The sequence below is a fragment of the Poecilia formosa genome, unplaced genomic scaffold (assembly GCF_000485575.1).
Source record: "Poecilia formosa unplaced genomic scaffold, Poecilia_formosa-5.1.2 Scaffold116, whole genome shotgun sequence".
Classification (NCBI taxonomy): Eukaryota; Metazoa; Chordata; class Actinopteri; order Cyprinodontiformes; family Poeciliidae; genus Poecilia; species Poecilia formosa.
Window position 1 is genome coordinate 523336 of NW_006800055.1, and position 16931 is coordinate 540266.

Below are 16931 nucleotides of genomic sequence, written 5' to 3' on the forward strand. Positions count from 1 at the left end.
CAACATATTTAACCTTTAAATACGACTCCAAATACCTCAGAACTGTCCGTGGAATAGAGGCAAGCCGCCCAACAGGAAGTGAGCCGACGTCTAAACTATCAGCGTTAAATAAATCTTTGATGGGATTTGTTGAGATGATTTCATTATATTTGTACTGAGCTGTTTTAAACATTAAAACATTGCCCTGCAATAATCCTGCTGTGGTTCTTTTAATGGGGAAAAATTTGATTTGTTTCTTATAATTTCTACCGAAATTAAATCAATATATTATATAGGTTCATTTAACTACTTAGAGAAATACTTTCCAGTTTAAATATAAAAGTACCTAAAATTTTATATTTTTATTCATTTGATTATTGCTGAAGTAGTTGCTTTCTTTCCTTGTGTCTTAATGAGCTCATCCAGGTGATGTTCTGTTTTCTGTACTGATTATGCTCAGACCAGTAAGTTCTGGAAAAGTCCAGTTACAAACTCCAGGAAATCCTGTAATGAGTTATCCAGGACAGAGAAGGAAAGTTTCTCCGAACAGAGATAATGCGAACCCCTCACCCATCTTCCATCTTCATCTGAGAACATTTGGAGAGCAGTAATAGAGTTTATTGGACCAGCTGTGGCTTATTCCAGGTAATTATGTCACCATTATGCAGCAGGAAAGTGACTGAATAACACACGCACCAGGCTGGAAACATAATTTTCTTATTTATTTTAACGCAAAATGGCGCACAGTGCCAATCCAACCAAAGTGTTTACTTCAGCTTCTTCTTGGGGCGAAGGTTGTTGGTGTGTCCGCACTTCTTCTTGCGGCAGTTCACAGCACGAGGGTGCAGACGGGCGTAGCACCTGGGAGGAAAAATTGTCCGTTTTTCAACAGTTCAAACACTGAAAGATGTAGATCTGTTAAGATCGCATTAAAGTCAGAATATATTGCATCAAAAATCTATTAAATACAGAAAAACTTAGATGTGGCGGAAATTAAAAAGTGAAAAACTAGTTATTTTAAATTTAAGATTAAAAGTTATCTTAATATTCAGTTGTATAAATGCAAACTTGTTTAGTCTGAACATGGTGACTTAAGAGCAAATTTGCACATAATGGTGCAAATTTCTGCATAACTCGACTTACTTGCGGCAGATCATCTTGTCGCAGTTGTACTTCTGGGCCAACTGTCTGAGTGACGGCTCGATGATGCCGCCACGCAGACGGAGGACCAGGTGGAGGGTTGATTCTGGAACAATGAAAACACATTTTATACCTCAAAGAGATTTCAAAACTATTTCCCAAACAACTTAAAATACTTATATGGTACATTTACAGGAGGAATATAAGATCTACAGAAAGACTCATGCTTTCTAATGTTGACACAACCTAATCCTACAGATTATTTACTGTGGTTTATGAGGTTATTACTCTGTTTTCGATATTCAAGCCTCACCTTTCTGGATGTTGTAGTCTGACAGTGTGCGTCCGTCTTCCAGCTGTTTTCCAGCAAAGATCAGACGCTGCTGATCTGGGGGAATACCTGCAAACACAAATTACTTAATGACTGAGTCCCAACATTTTAAAAACCACTTAAAATGTACAGAAATGTATATAAACCAACCCTGATTAAAACACAGACTGAATATTCTGAGTTTTTTCACTTTTCTATTTTCATCAGAGATATGTGATGGCATATTTACTTGCAGTATTAAATTTTTCAGAGCACGCACATTGATCCAGTAAGACCACAAACTAAAACACTGATGATAAAAATAATAAAACCAAGATAAAGTCACAAATTAATATGAAACAGGGAGCAAACTTTTTCTGTTGCTCCAAAGACAACAGAAGAAAAATGCATCCAACATCTCTACACTGTGTTTTTAATCATACTTAAACCTGGAAAATGAGTAAATACCGAACATTTCTAAACAATTAGGATCCCTGTCACGCTCTTCACACCTCGCCATAAACTGAAAAGTCCCAAAACGGAGTGAGACGAAGATGACCACCAATACTACCCACTGAACCACCTCAAAACCTGCAACCGCAGATATTTTTTTTTTTTTACTGTAAACTGTAAGGAAAAATATAAGACTGCTAAAATAAATGACTTAATAATATGTCTGAAAGCAGATGCAGTACAATGTGAGGCTATAGGACAAATTTAGTTCATGGTTGCATTCTTGTTAAAGATTTAAAGTTCACTACAAAGTAAACAAACCCAGATCATTTGGTATTTTCCATTGTCTTGGCTGTGAAGTAAATAAAATTGACAAACAAAATACCCCATTACATTGTAACTAATTTGAAATTTTGGCCAAATCAAACAACGGATTGAAGACAATTTACTGACATTTGTGGTAAACTGAAAAAGCTTCAAGTTTCACTGAAAATTCTTAAAGTTTAAGTTTTTTTGTGGTACTAAATCATGAGCTCAAATTATCCCACACTTTGATTTCATTTAAACTCAAATAGACAAAAAATTTGCTTAAATCCTCTTTCAGATTAAGTAATTTGTTTTGACATCTTTAGAAATGTTGCCAACATATCTGTGATAATGACCGAGTAGAAAATAATATGGATATTTTTCTCTACAGCTGAGTGCGGTGAAGATGCTAGGACTCACCTTCCTTATCTTGGATTTTTGCCTTGACATTTTCGATAGTGTCGCTGGGCTCAACCTCAAGGGTGATGGTCTTCCCCGTCAACGTTTTCACGAAGATCTGCATGTTTGCAGGCTGGAGGAAACAAACTCAGGTCAGATATGGCGTACGGTCAGCTCTTTCAATGACGTCTCAAAGCTTTTACAACGTTCACATTATTCTTACACACAATCTACATAAATGTTGATCTTTATGCTGGCCATTTTTTTGTTATCTAAAATGATGTAGACATATCTAAAGGGCCAGTACAGACTAACATGAAACGTAGCATTAGCCGTTAGCTCGGTGAACTCGTTGAAGGGCCGCGCCACATGCCTGTCGGTAACGTAAAATCTAAATACGATAACGCTAAGTCTCTACCTAAAACACTAATAATACTAACAAAACAGGAACTATTTTTAACTTAATAGACGACACAACAAAATATTTTTTGTATAAAACTGTTCAGTACAGTTAAAAAATCCTAAAATAAAACCCGAACAAAACGTGTACCCACCCGGCCGTTAGCTGAGCCTCACCGAAAAGAGAGCGGAAGAAGATGCCGCTGATCTACGTCACTTCCGTTTTCTTGGTTACATTGGAGAAAAAGACTATTATTTTTTATTTTCCTTTCTACAGAACATTTTTAATCTTTAATCAACATTTCACCGCAGCCATACATTTTGTTTTAAATTTTTGAGATTTTTGTTATTTGCTATGATTTGAAATATTAATGAACTGAAATGGAGTTTGACTGACCTCTGCCGTTGCCATGGAGAAATTGATTTTACGTGGCAGGGCAACTGTAGCTAGGTAGAACAGCTAGTAAAAGGTTGGATAGATTTTAATTAATTTTAGCTCCCTGTGTCGCTGTAAATTTGAAAATATATTTTTCAAAATTTATATATAGTTACTTTATTTTTCACATATTTCAGGTGTGAGTACGGCAAATGGCATAAAATATTTCTCAGCTTGTTTATTGAAGGGGAATTTAAATCAGAATGTCGTTATGCACCAAAAAAGCACAACGAAATTATTTTTTTAAAAATCTCCATGACAAATGCCTTACAAAAGTAAAAAGAATTGCATATGTCCAAATGATACTGGTGAATTAACTCCCTTAAAGATGCAAACCACCTTTCCCACTTCCAACTTACCCCGCAAAAAATAAGTACAATTTAATTTGTAGATATAGAATGAATTTTGTCATATTCAAGCCAGTTTTAATCATTAAACTGTCCACTGAAGGAATATACTTTTGATATTTACAGTGAAGACTAGTATAAATACTGAAATTGATTTAAAAATGTTATGTATAATTTTTCCTTTGCTAACTCTAGTAGGCTTTTTGTTCTTTAACTTTGTATTCTCGCATTTTCATTCTAATTAGATTATTTAAAAAACTGTGAAAAAGTCTCGTTTGGCCATTGAAGCATGAGCAAAGGTGCATTACATCATGTTGCATCATATTTGTCTTTCCTTTGCTTTAAAAGATTTTGCCACCTCCCTATTGCTACATGTCCCTTTGTAGATTTACAATGAAAATGAAAAAAATTGCTATTGTTTTATTTGACACCATGTCTTGAGTTTGTTTCTTTGCAGTAGCAGCAAGCAACATTAGCATGTTCACAGCACAGAAGTTTCCACGGTGAGGCATTGTAGCATTTTTCAAATGCTCTGAAACCACAAGGCTTAAGTAAAGAGTCATTGCTCCAAGAAGGACCCTCTAAGATCTGTTGAGACAGAAATTATCCATATCCTAGTGCAACTTGCATATGGGAAGACTGAGACTTTCAACTTGGAAACAGCAGAACAGTATTCTCAGAGTATCAACAGCTTAGACACCACAAATACCTGAGGTAGGTGTCCCGCTGCATCGTTTTCCATGGATAACCTGCAGCAGAATAACTCTAACATGTCTACAAACCTTCAGGCAAAGGGAGACTTTTACCATGGAGTCCCAGGGATTAACTCGCCATCAGCTATTTGTCAAAACGTTTAAACCAACAGACGCAACAATATTCAAGTCGGCGGAACATTTTCCTGAAACCATCACACATGCCGCTTATGTTCCACAACCTCTATCAAAATTTGTAAAATGTGGAGTTAAACATTTAGGTATGTCACATTCCTATTTGTTATTTAGATTTGCCTCATGAATTCATACAGCTGCAGGAATTATTTGAATATTTACCAGATTTTGCCAAGTTTTGCTTTTTAAAAACAAGTCAAATGTTGAACAGTGAACTTCTTAACCTTATGTAACTCGTAATGAATAGCACTAAAATCATTGCGGTGAGGGTTTATTACTTGATCTTGTTGTCGGCAACGTTTAGCAAACGTCAAATCGTGCTTTTGTTTTGTTGTTTTTTTTCTCTGTAGAGGAAGGTTTTCCAACGATAAAAGGAGATCTACGCAATTTCAACTTTACCTCCCATTACAAAGATGTTTATAAGAAACATCTTCTCCAGCGTGTGCAGCCTGTCGGAAAGGTACTTCACAAGATTTATGGCGAGAATAAAAAGATTCAGTTCTGAGATAATTTAATGGGAGAACAGCTGACATTGTTTCAGAAACTCTCCACAGCAGCACAGTTGATAACAGAGTTACACAGAAATTCAACAGAAATTCAACATTATAAGTGTGCTAAATAAACTACCAAAGGAGCTTTTCAGTTTCTTGATTAGTTTGTATTTAGATCACAATTTATATACATTTAAGGATTGATAAAAATACACAAATAAGTAAAAAAAAAAAAAAAGTAGATGTGATTTGATACATTTTATTTGTTGTTCACCTAATTTGGTCATGTTTTCTTTATTAGTCTCTATGAACTTCAAATAAATAATCCATGACTTTTATGTTGACCTGGGATATAAATATAACCCAGAAAACAGGTGTTTATTTGTCTCAACCAGTCTGTGAATTGGAGAACTTCAGGTAGAGACGGCTTTTAGTAACTTTCTTTTCAAATGGATGTGACAGTTTGTGTTCATTAGACACAAGTGTGACACATCTGACAGATAGTTGTTGCAAAATGAACTAACTAACTAACTAACTAACTAACTAACTAACTAACTAACTAACTAACTTAGTTTTTTGCTTTCTCACTAGCTTTCCTTCCTTCATTCCTTCCTTCCTTCTTTCCTTGTCTGTCCTGGCAGATATTTATGTATCCAGTAGCCCATAAAATGTTGTTAAAACTAATTTAAATTAGGAATCCACTATAAAATAACTGATTAAAGTTATTTTTATTAAAAGTTTTTTGCCGTTTGTTTTTCAGCATTACTCCACCATCATTATGGGTGATCCTGGGAAACGTTCAGAAACAGAAACAGTCTACACAGCATCATACCCCTTCCTCGATCTCAGCAGGTACGAAACTTTTCTCCACCTCTGGAAGGTTTCTTTTAAATTACTCAGATAATTTAAAAGTGTCTTTTCCACTAATTTTATAGTGTTAAAATGTAATAATCTGTCATTAAAAGATTACAATAATGCTTAGTATTTTTCACCTCAAAGTTATTTATCCCAGATATGGAGAATAGCAAACCTTAGAGGTTTATGCTGTCACGCAAACAACTGACAAAATTCACCAAAACTACTGCTGTAAGTGGTGAAATTTGGAGAGAGATGTTAAAACTTGAATACTCATCATTTTCAAGAAAGTAAAAAACCAGATTCAATGGCTAAAGGACATTTCTGAATGTGGAAGGACTAAAGTGCTGCTTGGCCTTAAGAAAACCACTCAGCAGTGAAGAAGCTCAATAAACTGCTTCAATTTGCAACAGGGAGGTTAAAGAACAGACTTTGACTCTCAAGGAAAAGCTCATTGAGTCTGAAAAGTTAAGAGTTATTCTGTTTCACATTCATGGCTGCATCAGTGCAAGCAGGACATCAATATCAGGAATTATCAGGTTCAGATTGTGAAAGAGCGTTTCAAGGAAGCGTAAATCAGTCAAAACTTTAACCCCACAGAGGATAATTAAAGGAAGACTGGAGAAAAATTATTTTTAATGCAATAACAAAAAAAGAGAAAGAAAAAGCATTTTGGTTTGTTGCGTTGAAACACTGAAATCTTTCTACAAATGGTGTAAAGTTAAAGTTTGTTTGCGATATCACTGTGAATGGTTGTTTCCTTTATGGCCAGACAACATTCAACTATTGTAATTCTGAATCTTATTGTTGCTTTTTGAAAAATGTAGATGATCTTGTATTTTTCTTGTTTGTAATTAACAAACTATTAAATAGTTATCACAGAGAGCAGAACAAGAAAGATAATAAGGTGCTCATCACAAGCAATGTCTTTAAAGACTGCTGGACCTCAACCTTCAAAGATGACTTTAAAGCCCACAAAGTTGGTATGTTTTTACTTATTATGAGTTTAGCTCTGTTAAAATGGCTTTTAGATACAATGATACAGTTTAACAAGATGAAAGTGAACCGGAAAATGAATGTGGAGCATTTTGCCATTTACAGTGAAGAAAAAATGGTGTTGAATATGTTAATTTGTCTCAGTAAATATTTCTCATGGGCTAATCCAAATCAAACTTACAGGTAGTCTACACTTAACAAGAAAAACAAAAATTAGGTCGTAAATCATGTTCAATAAATTAAATTACACTGGAAAAAAATCACTGAAAATATTGACCCTTTGCAACTAGTTAGTCACTTAATCAGTCGAGGCGCCATGATGGACGCCGGAAGGGAGGGACAGGTGTACTGAACAGAGCGACTTAAGTTGTTTTCCCAAGTAGTTTTTGCCAGTTTATTCATGGTTTCTACTTGTTCGAGTTGAGCTAATTTATCTGTGAACGTAACACACCTGGTTGGGGCTCATAGACGGCGGTATTTACAGAAGCTAGAAACAGTTAGCTTACAAACCACCCATATCTCTTCCCTCCTGACGTGTTGATCTACTGACTTTGCCTGAATTCACACATGATTTATATCACTATGTCATAAACAGCGTTTCCCTTTACACCGGAGCAGCCTTAAAAACGTACCAAAAGACGAGATGCTAACCAGTTTTTTTCCATACATGCTAGGCTACATGACGGTGCGTCATTGTCTCCATGGTGACCAATGGTTACCATTACGCAATATTTTATATATTCCTAATCATGCTTATTAATTATATAAACGAGTCTTTTTATCTTGTAAAAAGTATTCGCTGCAGATCGCGATTTGACAGAATGATTGACGGCTGCTGTCCATCGCCGCCGCATCTTTCCTCATTAAAAGTTATTCAGTAAAATTACAAGTTTGGTTTGCATTCTTGTTTGTTTGTGCAGTCAACCGCACTGCACCCTATGACCATTTCTAAAGTGAAATCAACTAATATTAAAGCGATATTAGGCTAGAGACGTCTGGTTTTTTGACAGACTTTACAGGAGCGCATTGGTTGTTTTGACGTCCATCATGGCGGAGCGGGCGGAGTTCCGAAGAGCGTGACGTCACGTGCAAAGGGTTAATACTGAAAAGAAGTTACAAAACAGCTTAGAAACCACCGAAATTAGTCAGTATTTAGAAAGCAATTCTCATATTATAGTCAGATTACTAGAGCTGTTTTAGGCCATAAACAGCTCCGGTACCCCACACATACCTGAGACAGGTGTCCTGATTCATATTTTGTCATGCATAACCTGCACAAGGGTAACTCTAGCATGCTTGCAGATCTTCAGGGATCCTCCTCCAAGGAGATGACTCGTCTCCAGAGAGCTACTAGTGACTTTCAACCAAAAATAAAGATCCGGTCGGTGGAAGATATTCCTATAAGCATGACACAAGCCAGCTTTATTCCACATCCACCATCAAAACTGGTAAAACCCAAAGTCAGTCATTTAGGTATGTTGTTCACATTTGCTTCATGATTTAAATGAAAAGCCATGCTACATTATGAATGAATGACCACAGGATTTATTTGAATATTTACCAGATTTTGCTAAGATTAGTTTACCAACATCAAGTTAAACATTGAACAATGAACCTTTTAACCTTATGTCCCTTGTAATGAGTAACAATAAAATCATTGCAGCGAGGTGTATTTCTTGATCCTGCTGTTGGTAATGTTTAACAAAAATGTCAAATCATGTTTTTTTTTTCTCTGTAGAAGAAGGTTTCCCAACAATAAAAGGAGATCAACGCGCTCTCAACTTTCTTTCCCAATACAAAGACACCTATAGGAAGCATCGTGTCCAACCAGTGGAGCTAGCTGAAAGGGTACTACACAAAAAATATGGTGGAAATAAAAACATTCACTTCTGAGACAATTTTATTGTTTCCGAAACTCTCCATAGCAGCACCGATAACAGATTTACATAGACAGTCAATTATTATAGAACTAATAAACTAAAATGTGGCTGAATGAACTAGTCTGATCAGCTTTAAATGTCAAAATGTATGAAATAATTGTTTCTGGTGAAAATACCTTATAGAAATCTACAATTAACACTAGATTAAAAGTTTTTCTTGTTGTTTTTCAGCATTACTCCTCCGTCTGTATGGGTAATCCTGCAAAGGGTTCAGAAACACAGACATCATATTCAAGTGCATTCCCTCAGATCTCTGTCAACAGGTCAGAAAGTTTTCTGGAAGGTTTTTTTTGTAAATGACTCATAACATAAACAGTCAGGGAGAGAAATGTTAAAACTTAAATAAATTAGAGTCTTAACTAATCATTTTCAAGGAAGTAAAATAGATGGACTGGTGGTCAGAAACACTTCTGAATGTGAAAGGATTAAAGTGCTGTCTTCTCTCTCAGCAGTGAAGAAACTCAATAAACTGCTTCAGTTTGCAGCATGGAGGACAAAGAACAGACTTTGGATCTCTAAAGAAAAAGATAATTGAGTCTGAAAAGTGCTTTTCTGTTTCACATTCATGGCTGCATCAGTGTAAGCAGGACATCAATATCAAGAATGATCAGGTTCAGATTGTGAAAGAGCGTTTTAAGGAGCAAGAGACATTAAGCTGAAGCGTAAATCAGTCCAAACATTAACCCCACAGAGGCTTAAAGTTTGGATTGATCCAGACTTTAAGTTGGATCAGTCCAAACTGATCCAACTTAAAGGATAATTTTTCTCCAACCGAAAGGAGGATGGAGAAAAGTTATCCAGTTTAAGATTGACAACGTTTTACTGCAATAACAAAATGAAAAGGAAAAACATTTAAAATACTGAAACCTTTAATATCTATGTATTGTTAAGCACCATTAAATACTTATAAATTGGTATCTTATTGTTGCTTTTAAAAAATGTTGGTCATCTTGTATTTTCTTATTTATTCTAATGAACAAAATAACGATTGAAACATTTTTCCAGCCCAGTGAAGCCGATATATCAGGATGAGGTGAGACCTAGATATGACTACAAGGACAGATGGGTCACCTCTAGAGATGACTTTAAACCCCACACAGTTGGTACGTTTTTCCTCATTTTGACTTCTGAAATGGCTTCCTGATATAATAATGCAGTTTACTCAGTGAATTAGATACAGCTGCTTTACAAAAGTGAAACTGTGGAACATTTGGTCGTTTACAGCAAGTAGGAAGTGTTGAATATGTAATTTTTCTCGGTAAACATGTTTCTAATGGGCCAACAATGTCTTCAAACAATAACCAAGGAAATCTACCCACAAAAAGAAACCTGCAAAGATTAGGCCCTAAATTATGTGTAATAAATAGAACAACATGGGAAGAAAAAAATCTCAAAAAGAAACCAGCTGAGAGTATTTAGAAAGCGATCCTGCTATTATGTTCAGATGATAACAGCTGGTTTAGGCCAGACTCATAGTTGATCATCAGGTTTCTCATTATACATAAATCAATTAAAGCAAAAACCTCTGTAAAGACCTCAGCATCCTTGCTTTCGCAAAACCTTGACACCAGTTGAAGTTGATGTTTAAACTCCTGAATGTTCCCAGTCATTCTGCTGCAAAAACTGAACAAGCTAAGTTTCCTCAAACTCTATCTCTCTTTGCATGCAACGAGGATAAACAACAAAAAAGCAGCCATTGAAAACGATGGTCAGTTGGGATAAATAGATTATTACCAATAAACATTTTAAGCGTTGGATGAGGAGAACTGTTGAACTCCTTTCAATATCTAATTTCTTTTATAAAATATGAAGATGTTTTAAGTGACACTCATTTATTTTGTTTTGTTGGTTTTGATAGGTGTACATCTAATTTTCTACCAGAAAGAAAAATCTTGGTTTAAAAAACCCCCATTTAAATCTAAATCCTCCAACAGTGTGAATAAGTCTCACTTTAATAAGGTTTCTGGTGTGAATTTCATGTCAATAGATGCATTAAAAATTTTCCAGATATATTTACTTCTAGACTCAACACAACTAAAGTTTTATAATAAAAAATTGTCACTCTATACCACATTATATAGCAACATTTTATGAATAAATCAAGTGAACTGATAAAATATTAATGCATTAATTAATCAAATTTTGTTTCCTTGACTACAGAGCCTATTGCCCCATTAAAACATCATCAGCGTGCCAGCTCTCTGCCCTTTGGCACTAACAAGGAGCAAGGCGGAGAAAATATTCCTTTGACCACCAACAACATCTTCTTCTCAAGTGTAAGCTTACAAATTTTACTTTTTACAGTTTTCATGTATTTATATTACCACAAACATGACATACTTCTTAATTCATAACTGGTAAATTCATATAAGGCCGGTTTGGGGCCCTTCATAGAGCTTGGGAGTTTTATTTAATTTAGTGTAGATAATCCTGATTCAGTAATCTGAAAGTGTCACATTTACTCACACAACAACAGAACGGCTCACGGCCTCCAGTGTGTTTACCCGATCCCGACTTGATTACGAAAAGTAACGTGTATTTTGGCCCAGAAAGTGTGTCGAAAGAAAGCTACAAACCCCAAAAACCTGAGCAGAACATCCAACAGGAAGTAGATCAACCCCAAGTAACTACCTATCCGAATAGTCACATACTGACCGGACCAGGTATGTGTAGTAATAATAATAATAAGAATAAAAATAGTAATAATAAAAATAATAATACTTTGTTTGTTTACTTGTTTTTCAGATTTGGGCCCAAAAATCACCATCACAATGGCTGACTACAAGCCTAAGAAGATCATCCAACAGCAGCCGTGTGAGTCGCAGATAAAGGTGAGGAATCACAAAATAAAATCCCTCATCTGATTTTCACCTTTTCACTAAAAAAGCTCCAGGCAGGAATGTCTAAGCTTGGTGATTAATCTGCTCTCTCTAAACCAAACAGACCAACTTCAAGTTCCCGCTGGGCGACATGAATTTCAGCACAACCCACAGGGATGACTACATTGTCAGACCGTTGTTCCCGCCGCCTACTCCGTACGACCAGCGCCACAGCCAAGTTAAGCTGAGATGACTGTGAATCACAGCAGGAGTGCAGTTCCTAATAAATATTTCTGAACAGTGTCAATACAGTAAGAAGCAAATATGCAATGTGAATGCTTTCAAATCACATCAGAGATCACATCAACTGAACCGAGACGGAGCTTTTTAAGTGCACCAGAGTTTTTTTGTTTTTTTGTTTTTTTTGTGCAGGAGTTTGGTTAATGTGGACTGAACAGGGCTGGTGTGAAACGCACCATTCTCCAGTTTAGTAACTTAAATTATTCACCTCACCAACCCGGCTAAACTTCTCTCTTCCAATGAACTGCAGACAAATTCTTAGAGTCCAAATAAATCAATTCCCAGAAAAGTGAAATATTGAAGCAGAGTGTAGCCACTGCTCTAGCTTAAACATAAACCCTTAGCATCTCCTTCAACGGAAGTAGCTTCAAATATTAATGTGGGTTTTTCCTCTTTGAAGACATTTAGAAGTGCTAAGAAGGTTACTGTTTGGCAGAAGGATCCCCTTCTGGCTGCCTGCACTTCCACCCTGTTTACACTGTAAATTTCAGAGCACTGAAGGTTACTATCTGCCCATAAAAACAAACCATGTTGAAGCAATAACAGAGCCCTGAGCCTGAAAAGAAGAAAAAAGAGGGGAGTGTTGGCAGGCAGGTGAGCAGCTGTAAATAAACTGAACATGGAGTTCAACAACCTGACAAAAAAAAAAGCAACTAAAAAAGTTCTGGCCAGAAAGGTCCAGTGACGCAAGAACCAGGTCTAAAGGTCACCAAAACCTTTTTTTCCCCCAGAAATAAATCAGCAAATGCTGGAAGATTTTTTCAAATATTAAACATTTTTTAATGTTTAAAGCAATTCCAACAGTTTTATTTGAAGCCTTAACTTTAATCTTTTAACAATTAAAATACAGCAGTGCTGGAAAGTCAGCTGGAAGATTACATTCAAAATTAATTTTATAGAATTATTATTTTTTGTCTGACATAAAATGAGACTAAAGTGTTCACATCAGTTCACAAAAAATATATCTTTTTGTTTCCTAAACCACAGAATAATGTGTTTGTCCATTGTCTTCAAATTCAGATGTGTATAAATGTGTGCTCTGCATTTTTCAAAGCGCAGCTTGAGTTAAAGGTTTTGGAAACGGCTTTCTGAAACTTTAATCATTCCCCGTGGCAGAATTGGTGCAGCAGAGTCAAATGTTTATTTTGGCCGACTGACTTGTGTGCAGCTTTTCCATGGAAGTGAAATCAGTTTTTAAATTGTCACTCCAAAATGCTAAGTTTGATATCCTTATTCTATGTGTAGGGTCATTGTTCAGGTCTTACAGATGTTCTTGGACTTAGAAATTCCCTGTTTTACTTTATATTTAATTAAGGTCTTGTGGCCAACATTAAAATTTTAGTTTCATCAGACCACAGGGAATGTCACCAAAAATGTAATTAGTCTCTGAGTGCATTTGAAAACTATCAGGTTTTCTGCAGCTATTTTAGTCATGGCTTCTTCTTTCCTGGGTGGCATTTTAGGTTTTTTTTTTTTAAATATAAGTTATGGACTATTCCACATGGAGGCCATTCTTTTAAACTTTTGGTCACATGGACCAAAATCGTGAAGTCAAAATGACTTTAAGACCAAAAAAAGGTATTTTACCTAGCGATATTTTCATTAAACAAATAAAGTAGTCAGATTTGATGGAAAGGGAAGTGTAAATTATTCCAGGTCCAAAACCTAAAACGGGCTTTCCATGTTTTCCTTATTAAAATAAATAAAGTTACTTAATTTCCTAGTTATCAATTGAAAGAAAAAAACACAATTTAGTAAATTCTAGTCAATAAAATCAGGATTTCTGTCACTCTATGAAAATGCTTTCTGTAAACAGTCAAGTTTATTAAATTAATTGAAAGCCGATTTGGGAGCAGCAAAGTTTTCTTTTGAGTAAAATATGCGGACTTTGCAAGAGAATGTAAAAATTAAGATTATATCTTCCTTTTTATTTTTTAAAGAAATGTATCTTTTAAAAAATATATAACCTTAACCTTCTCTTGGCATTGTGCAAAAGCTCTGAGAGTCTGAAGCGGTGTGTGTGTGTGTGTGTGTGTGTTTAAAACCACGCTTTGGCTGTCACGTGACAGACTCAGCCCACTCCACGCGGGTCCCATCGGCCTCCTCCTCTTCCTCTCTTTTGGCTGTGAGGGCGGGCGTGACCGCCATAATCTCCTTGTCATTGGTGTAAAGCAGAGCGGGGGTTGCTCCATGCTGTCTTTTAAAAAGGGGGACTTACACTGGAAACCAAGAGGAGAAAACAGTTCCTGCAGAGCTGCATCTTCGTGACGGCGCTCACGTAACCCACGTCCTGTCGGTGAGTGTGGAGACTTTCATTCATCCCTTCAGCTGCGTTTATAAAGCGCAGGGCCGTTTCTGAAGCCTCCTTGGCTGAGACTAGTGCAACAAAAATGGGTGAAAAACAAAAAAACACCATAATAACAGCAGCCGGTGTTATAATTGTTGTATTCTTCTTTATGTCCCTTATTTAAATTTAACTTTTCATACGTACGTGCACAAATTCATTTAAGATGCTGTGCTTTATGAGGTTTACGTTTGTCAAAAGGGAAAACCTGTTTTATTTAGGTTTTCTGTATATTTCAGCACACACCCTGAATAAACATGCTTACAGATATGTATTAATAAATGCTTGGTTATTGTTGACATGATCTGCTTTTGAACGGATTTTTGTTGGTATCGGTGTAAAGTGCAAAATGAATTCAAAATGCAATCCCCTATAGTTTCAATGAAAATTGGACGTTTCTCATTATTATAAGTTACATTATAAGAAGTATTATTTTTCTTATGATAGCTTTTTTTAGTCACAATAATTAATTTTCTAAGCCAAAGTACAAATATGTGTTGCTTCGCTTAGGATGAGGACAACGAAATTCGTTGACGCCCCTTTTTTTCATTACACCATGACAAAAATAACATGGCTCTTGATGACCTCTGAGTTTTTGTTGAGGATACTTATAGGAAGGGCTAAATGAATGCAAACCCAGATGATTTATGGACTTATTTTAAATAGGCTATAACCCTTTTAAAAGAACAGGTTAATTGTTAAGGGAGACATATGGCGCCCGGTGGCTCACCGCACTGATATTTTTTCAAAGATATTACAAATATGCATACAATGTTACCGACAATCGGCTTGTAATAAATTTCATATTAAGCCATAAAATTACACACAACTCCTGGCGCACATGGGCGCTAACATCAGGCTAAAGTGCGCTTGGTTGCGTGATAAGGTCAATTTGGTCGCTTATAAGTTACTGTTATGTGTAGAAAGTTTTTACTTTGACTGGTCTAGGCTTGTAAAATACGGAACCGTTCATTATTTAGTATTTAAATGGGAAACATAAGGGCATGAGAACTGTCACGGCGACCATGACGTACGACACGCTGCCTTCAGGTGCTGACGTCACGGTTGCCTAGAAACGGACAACAAACATCGCGCTGCTCTCAACACCTGCGCCTTTTTAAAGAAACGTCCACCCGGTGCTACACCGCGTCCTCAACAGCGAAAACTTGCAAAAAGTGCAGACGTGAGTAGGAAGATGCGCATCCCTGGATGAACAGCTTCAATGAAGTTGAATTCAAGACGATTTTGAAAACGTGTCAGTGATTGTTTTAAGTGGCGTGTAGTGGACTGGTTGATATCAGACAGAATGGATCAGGAAAACAGCACTGGAGGCGATCAGTGATGAGAATCACAGTTCTTCTATAATCATCTCCTGAGACTGGTAATGGTGATGATGGTGGTGGAACATTAATTTCATGATTGGTTCCGTTTCCTGATGTGCGACAGTGAAACATTGTGGTTTAATTGTTTTAGATGTTGAGTTTAAATGATCATTGATACAGTAGCATTAGCTAATTTTATGTTTAATAAAACATAAAATTTTTATGTTTTATTAAACATAAAAATTTTAATAAAATTTATTATGTTATTTATTTATTATGTTTAATAAATGCCAAATAAATACACGTTTGGCATTTATTTTTGTAAATGAGGAACACAATTTGCAATTTGTTGTGACTGGTTAAAATATTTTATTATTGAAAGCAAGGTAAAAAAAAATAAAGATGTGAAAAATGTTAAATCTGTTTTTCTATGTATTTTATAGTCAGATATGGCCATGACTGGTTAAAAGCATTACTCATTTTGTGTTAATAATTCAAGTGAATTGATGGAAAAAAATGTTTACATTTTAGATATAATTTTGTCTGCTGTCGATTTAATCGACTAAGGCTGAAACATTTATGACAAAAACTAAATGACATTTTAGTCAAAACTAAGACTAAAACTAAATAAAAATGTGCCCTAAAAATTAACAATTTGTAGATGTTTTTTAAGAAGTCTAACAAAGTTCTTCTCAGCTTAAATTGCACATTTACTTGAATTAAGATGCATATTAATACATATTGAATGTAATCAGTGTAAATTTTTTTGTTGGTAAAATTCAGCCACCAAAAAAAAAAAGAAATATTGGTAATAACTTTGCTCTTTATATTAAAACAGCCTGCACAGCAGCAGATAGCGATTAGACCATCAGGGATCCACCCAAACAAACTCCCCTCCCTTAAAATAAGCCTTTAAAAGATGACAGTACAGTTGTGCCAGATATTTAAAGCCATTGTATATTACTTACAAATTAATTTTCTTTCTTTTTTTTCCTTTTTTTTTTTAGGACCAACACAATAGAGAACCTTAATTGTTCATCCCGCACGAACAATTAAGGTTCTCTATTGTGTTGGTCCCAAAACAAAGGACCTAGAGTGGTCCTTTGTTCGATCATTGCTCAAACAATGATCAATTGTTTGATCATTGATACAGTAGTATCAGTAATCTAAAACCACTCTGGCAGATTATAAATAAATTTAGCATAATC

General features: G+C 35.6%; 2 protein-coding genes across 2 annotated transcripts; one reads left to right on the forward strand and one right to left on the reverse strand.

Moving 5' to 3' along the window:
- Positions 1-680: 680 nt before the first annotated feature.
- On the reverse strand, positions 681-3230 carry uba52 (ubiquitin A-52 residue ribosomal protein fusion product 1). The gene is made up of 5 exons (XM_007560520.2): positions 3142-3230; positions 2609-2720; positions 1433-1519; positions 1123-1225; positions 681-840 (listed from the first exon to the last, which is right to left on the reverse strand). The coding sequence occupies exons 2-5, from the start codon at positions 2709-2711 to the stop codon at positions 747-749; spliced, it is 387 nt and encodes a 128-aa protein (XP_007560582.1). The 5' UTR covers positions 2712-2720; positions 3142-3230; the 3' UTR covers positions 681-746.
- Positions 3231-4256: 1026 nt separating this feature from the next.
- Positions 4257-12068, forward strand: LOC103143877 (uncharacterized). Its single transcript, XM_007560586.2, has 13 exons — positions 4257-4483; positions 4558-4742; positions 5007-5116; positions 5908-5999; positions 6876-6985; positions 8301-8471; positions 8737-8846; positions 9110-9201; positions 9944-10041; positions 11099-11214; positions 11415-11601; positions 11684-11769; positions 11882-12068. Exons 2-13 carry the CDS (start codon positions 4577-4579, stop codon positions 12008-12010), a joined length of 1467 nt encoding a protein of 488 aa, XP_007560648.1. The 5' UTR covers positions 4257-4483; positions 4558-4576; the 3' UTR covers positions 12011-12068.
- The last annotated feature ends 4863 nt before the right edge of the window (positions 12069-16931 follow it).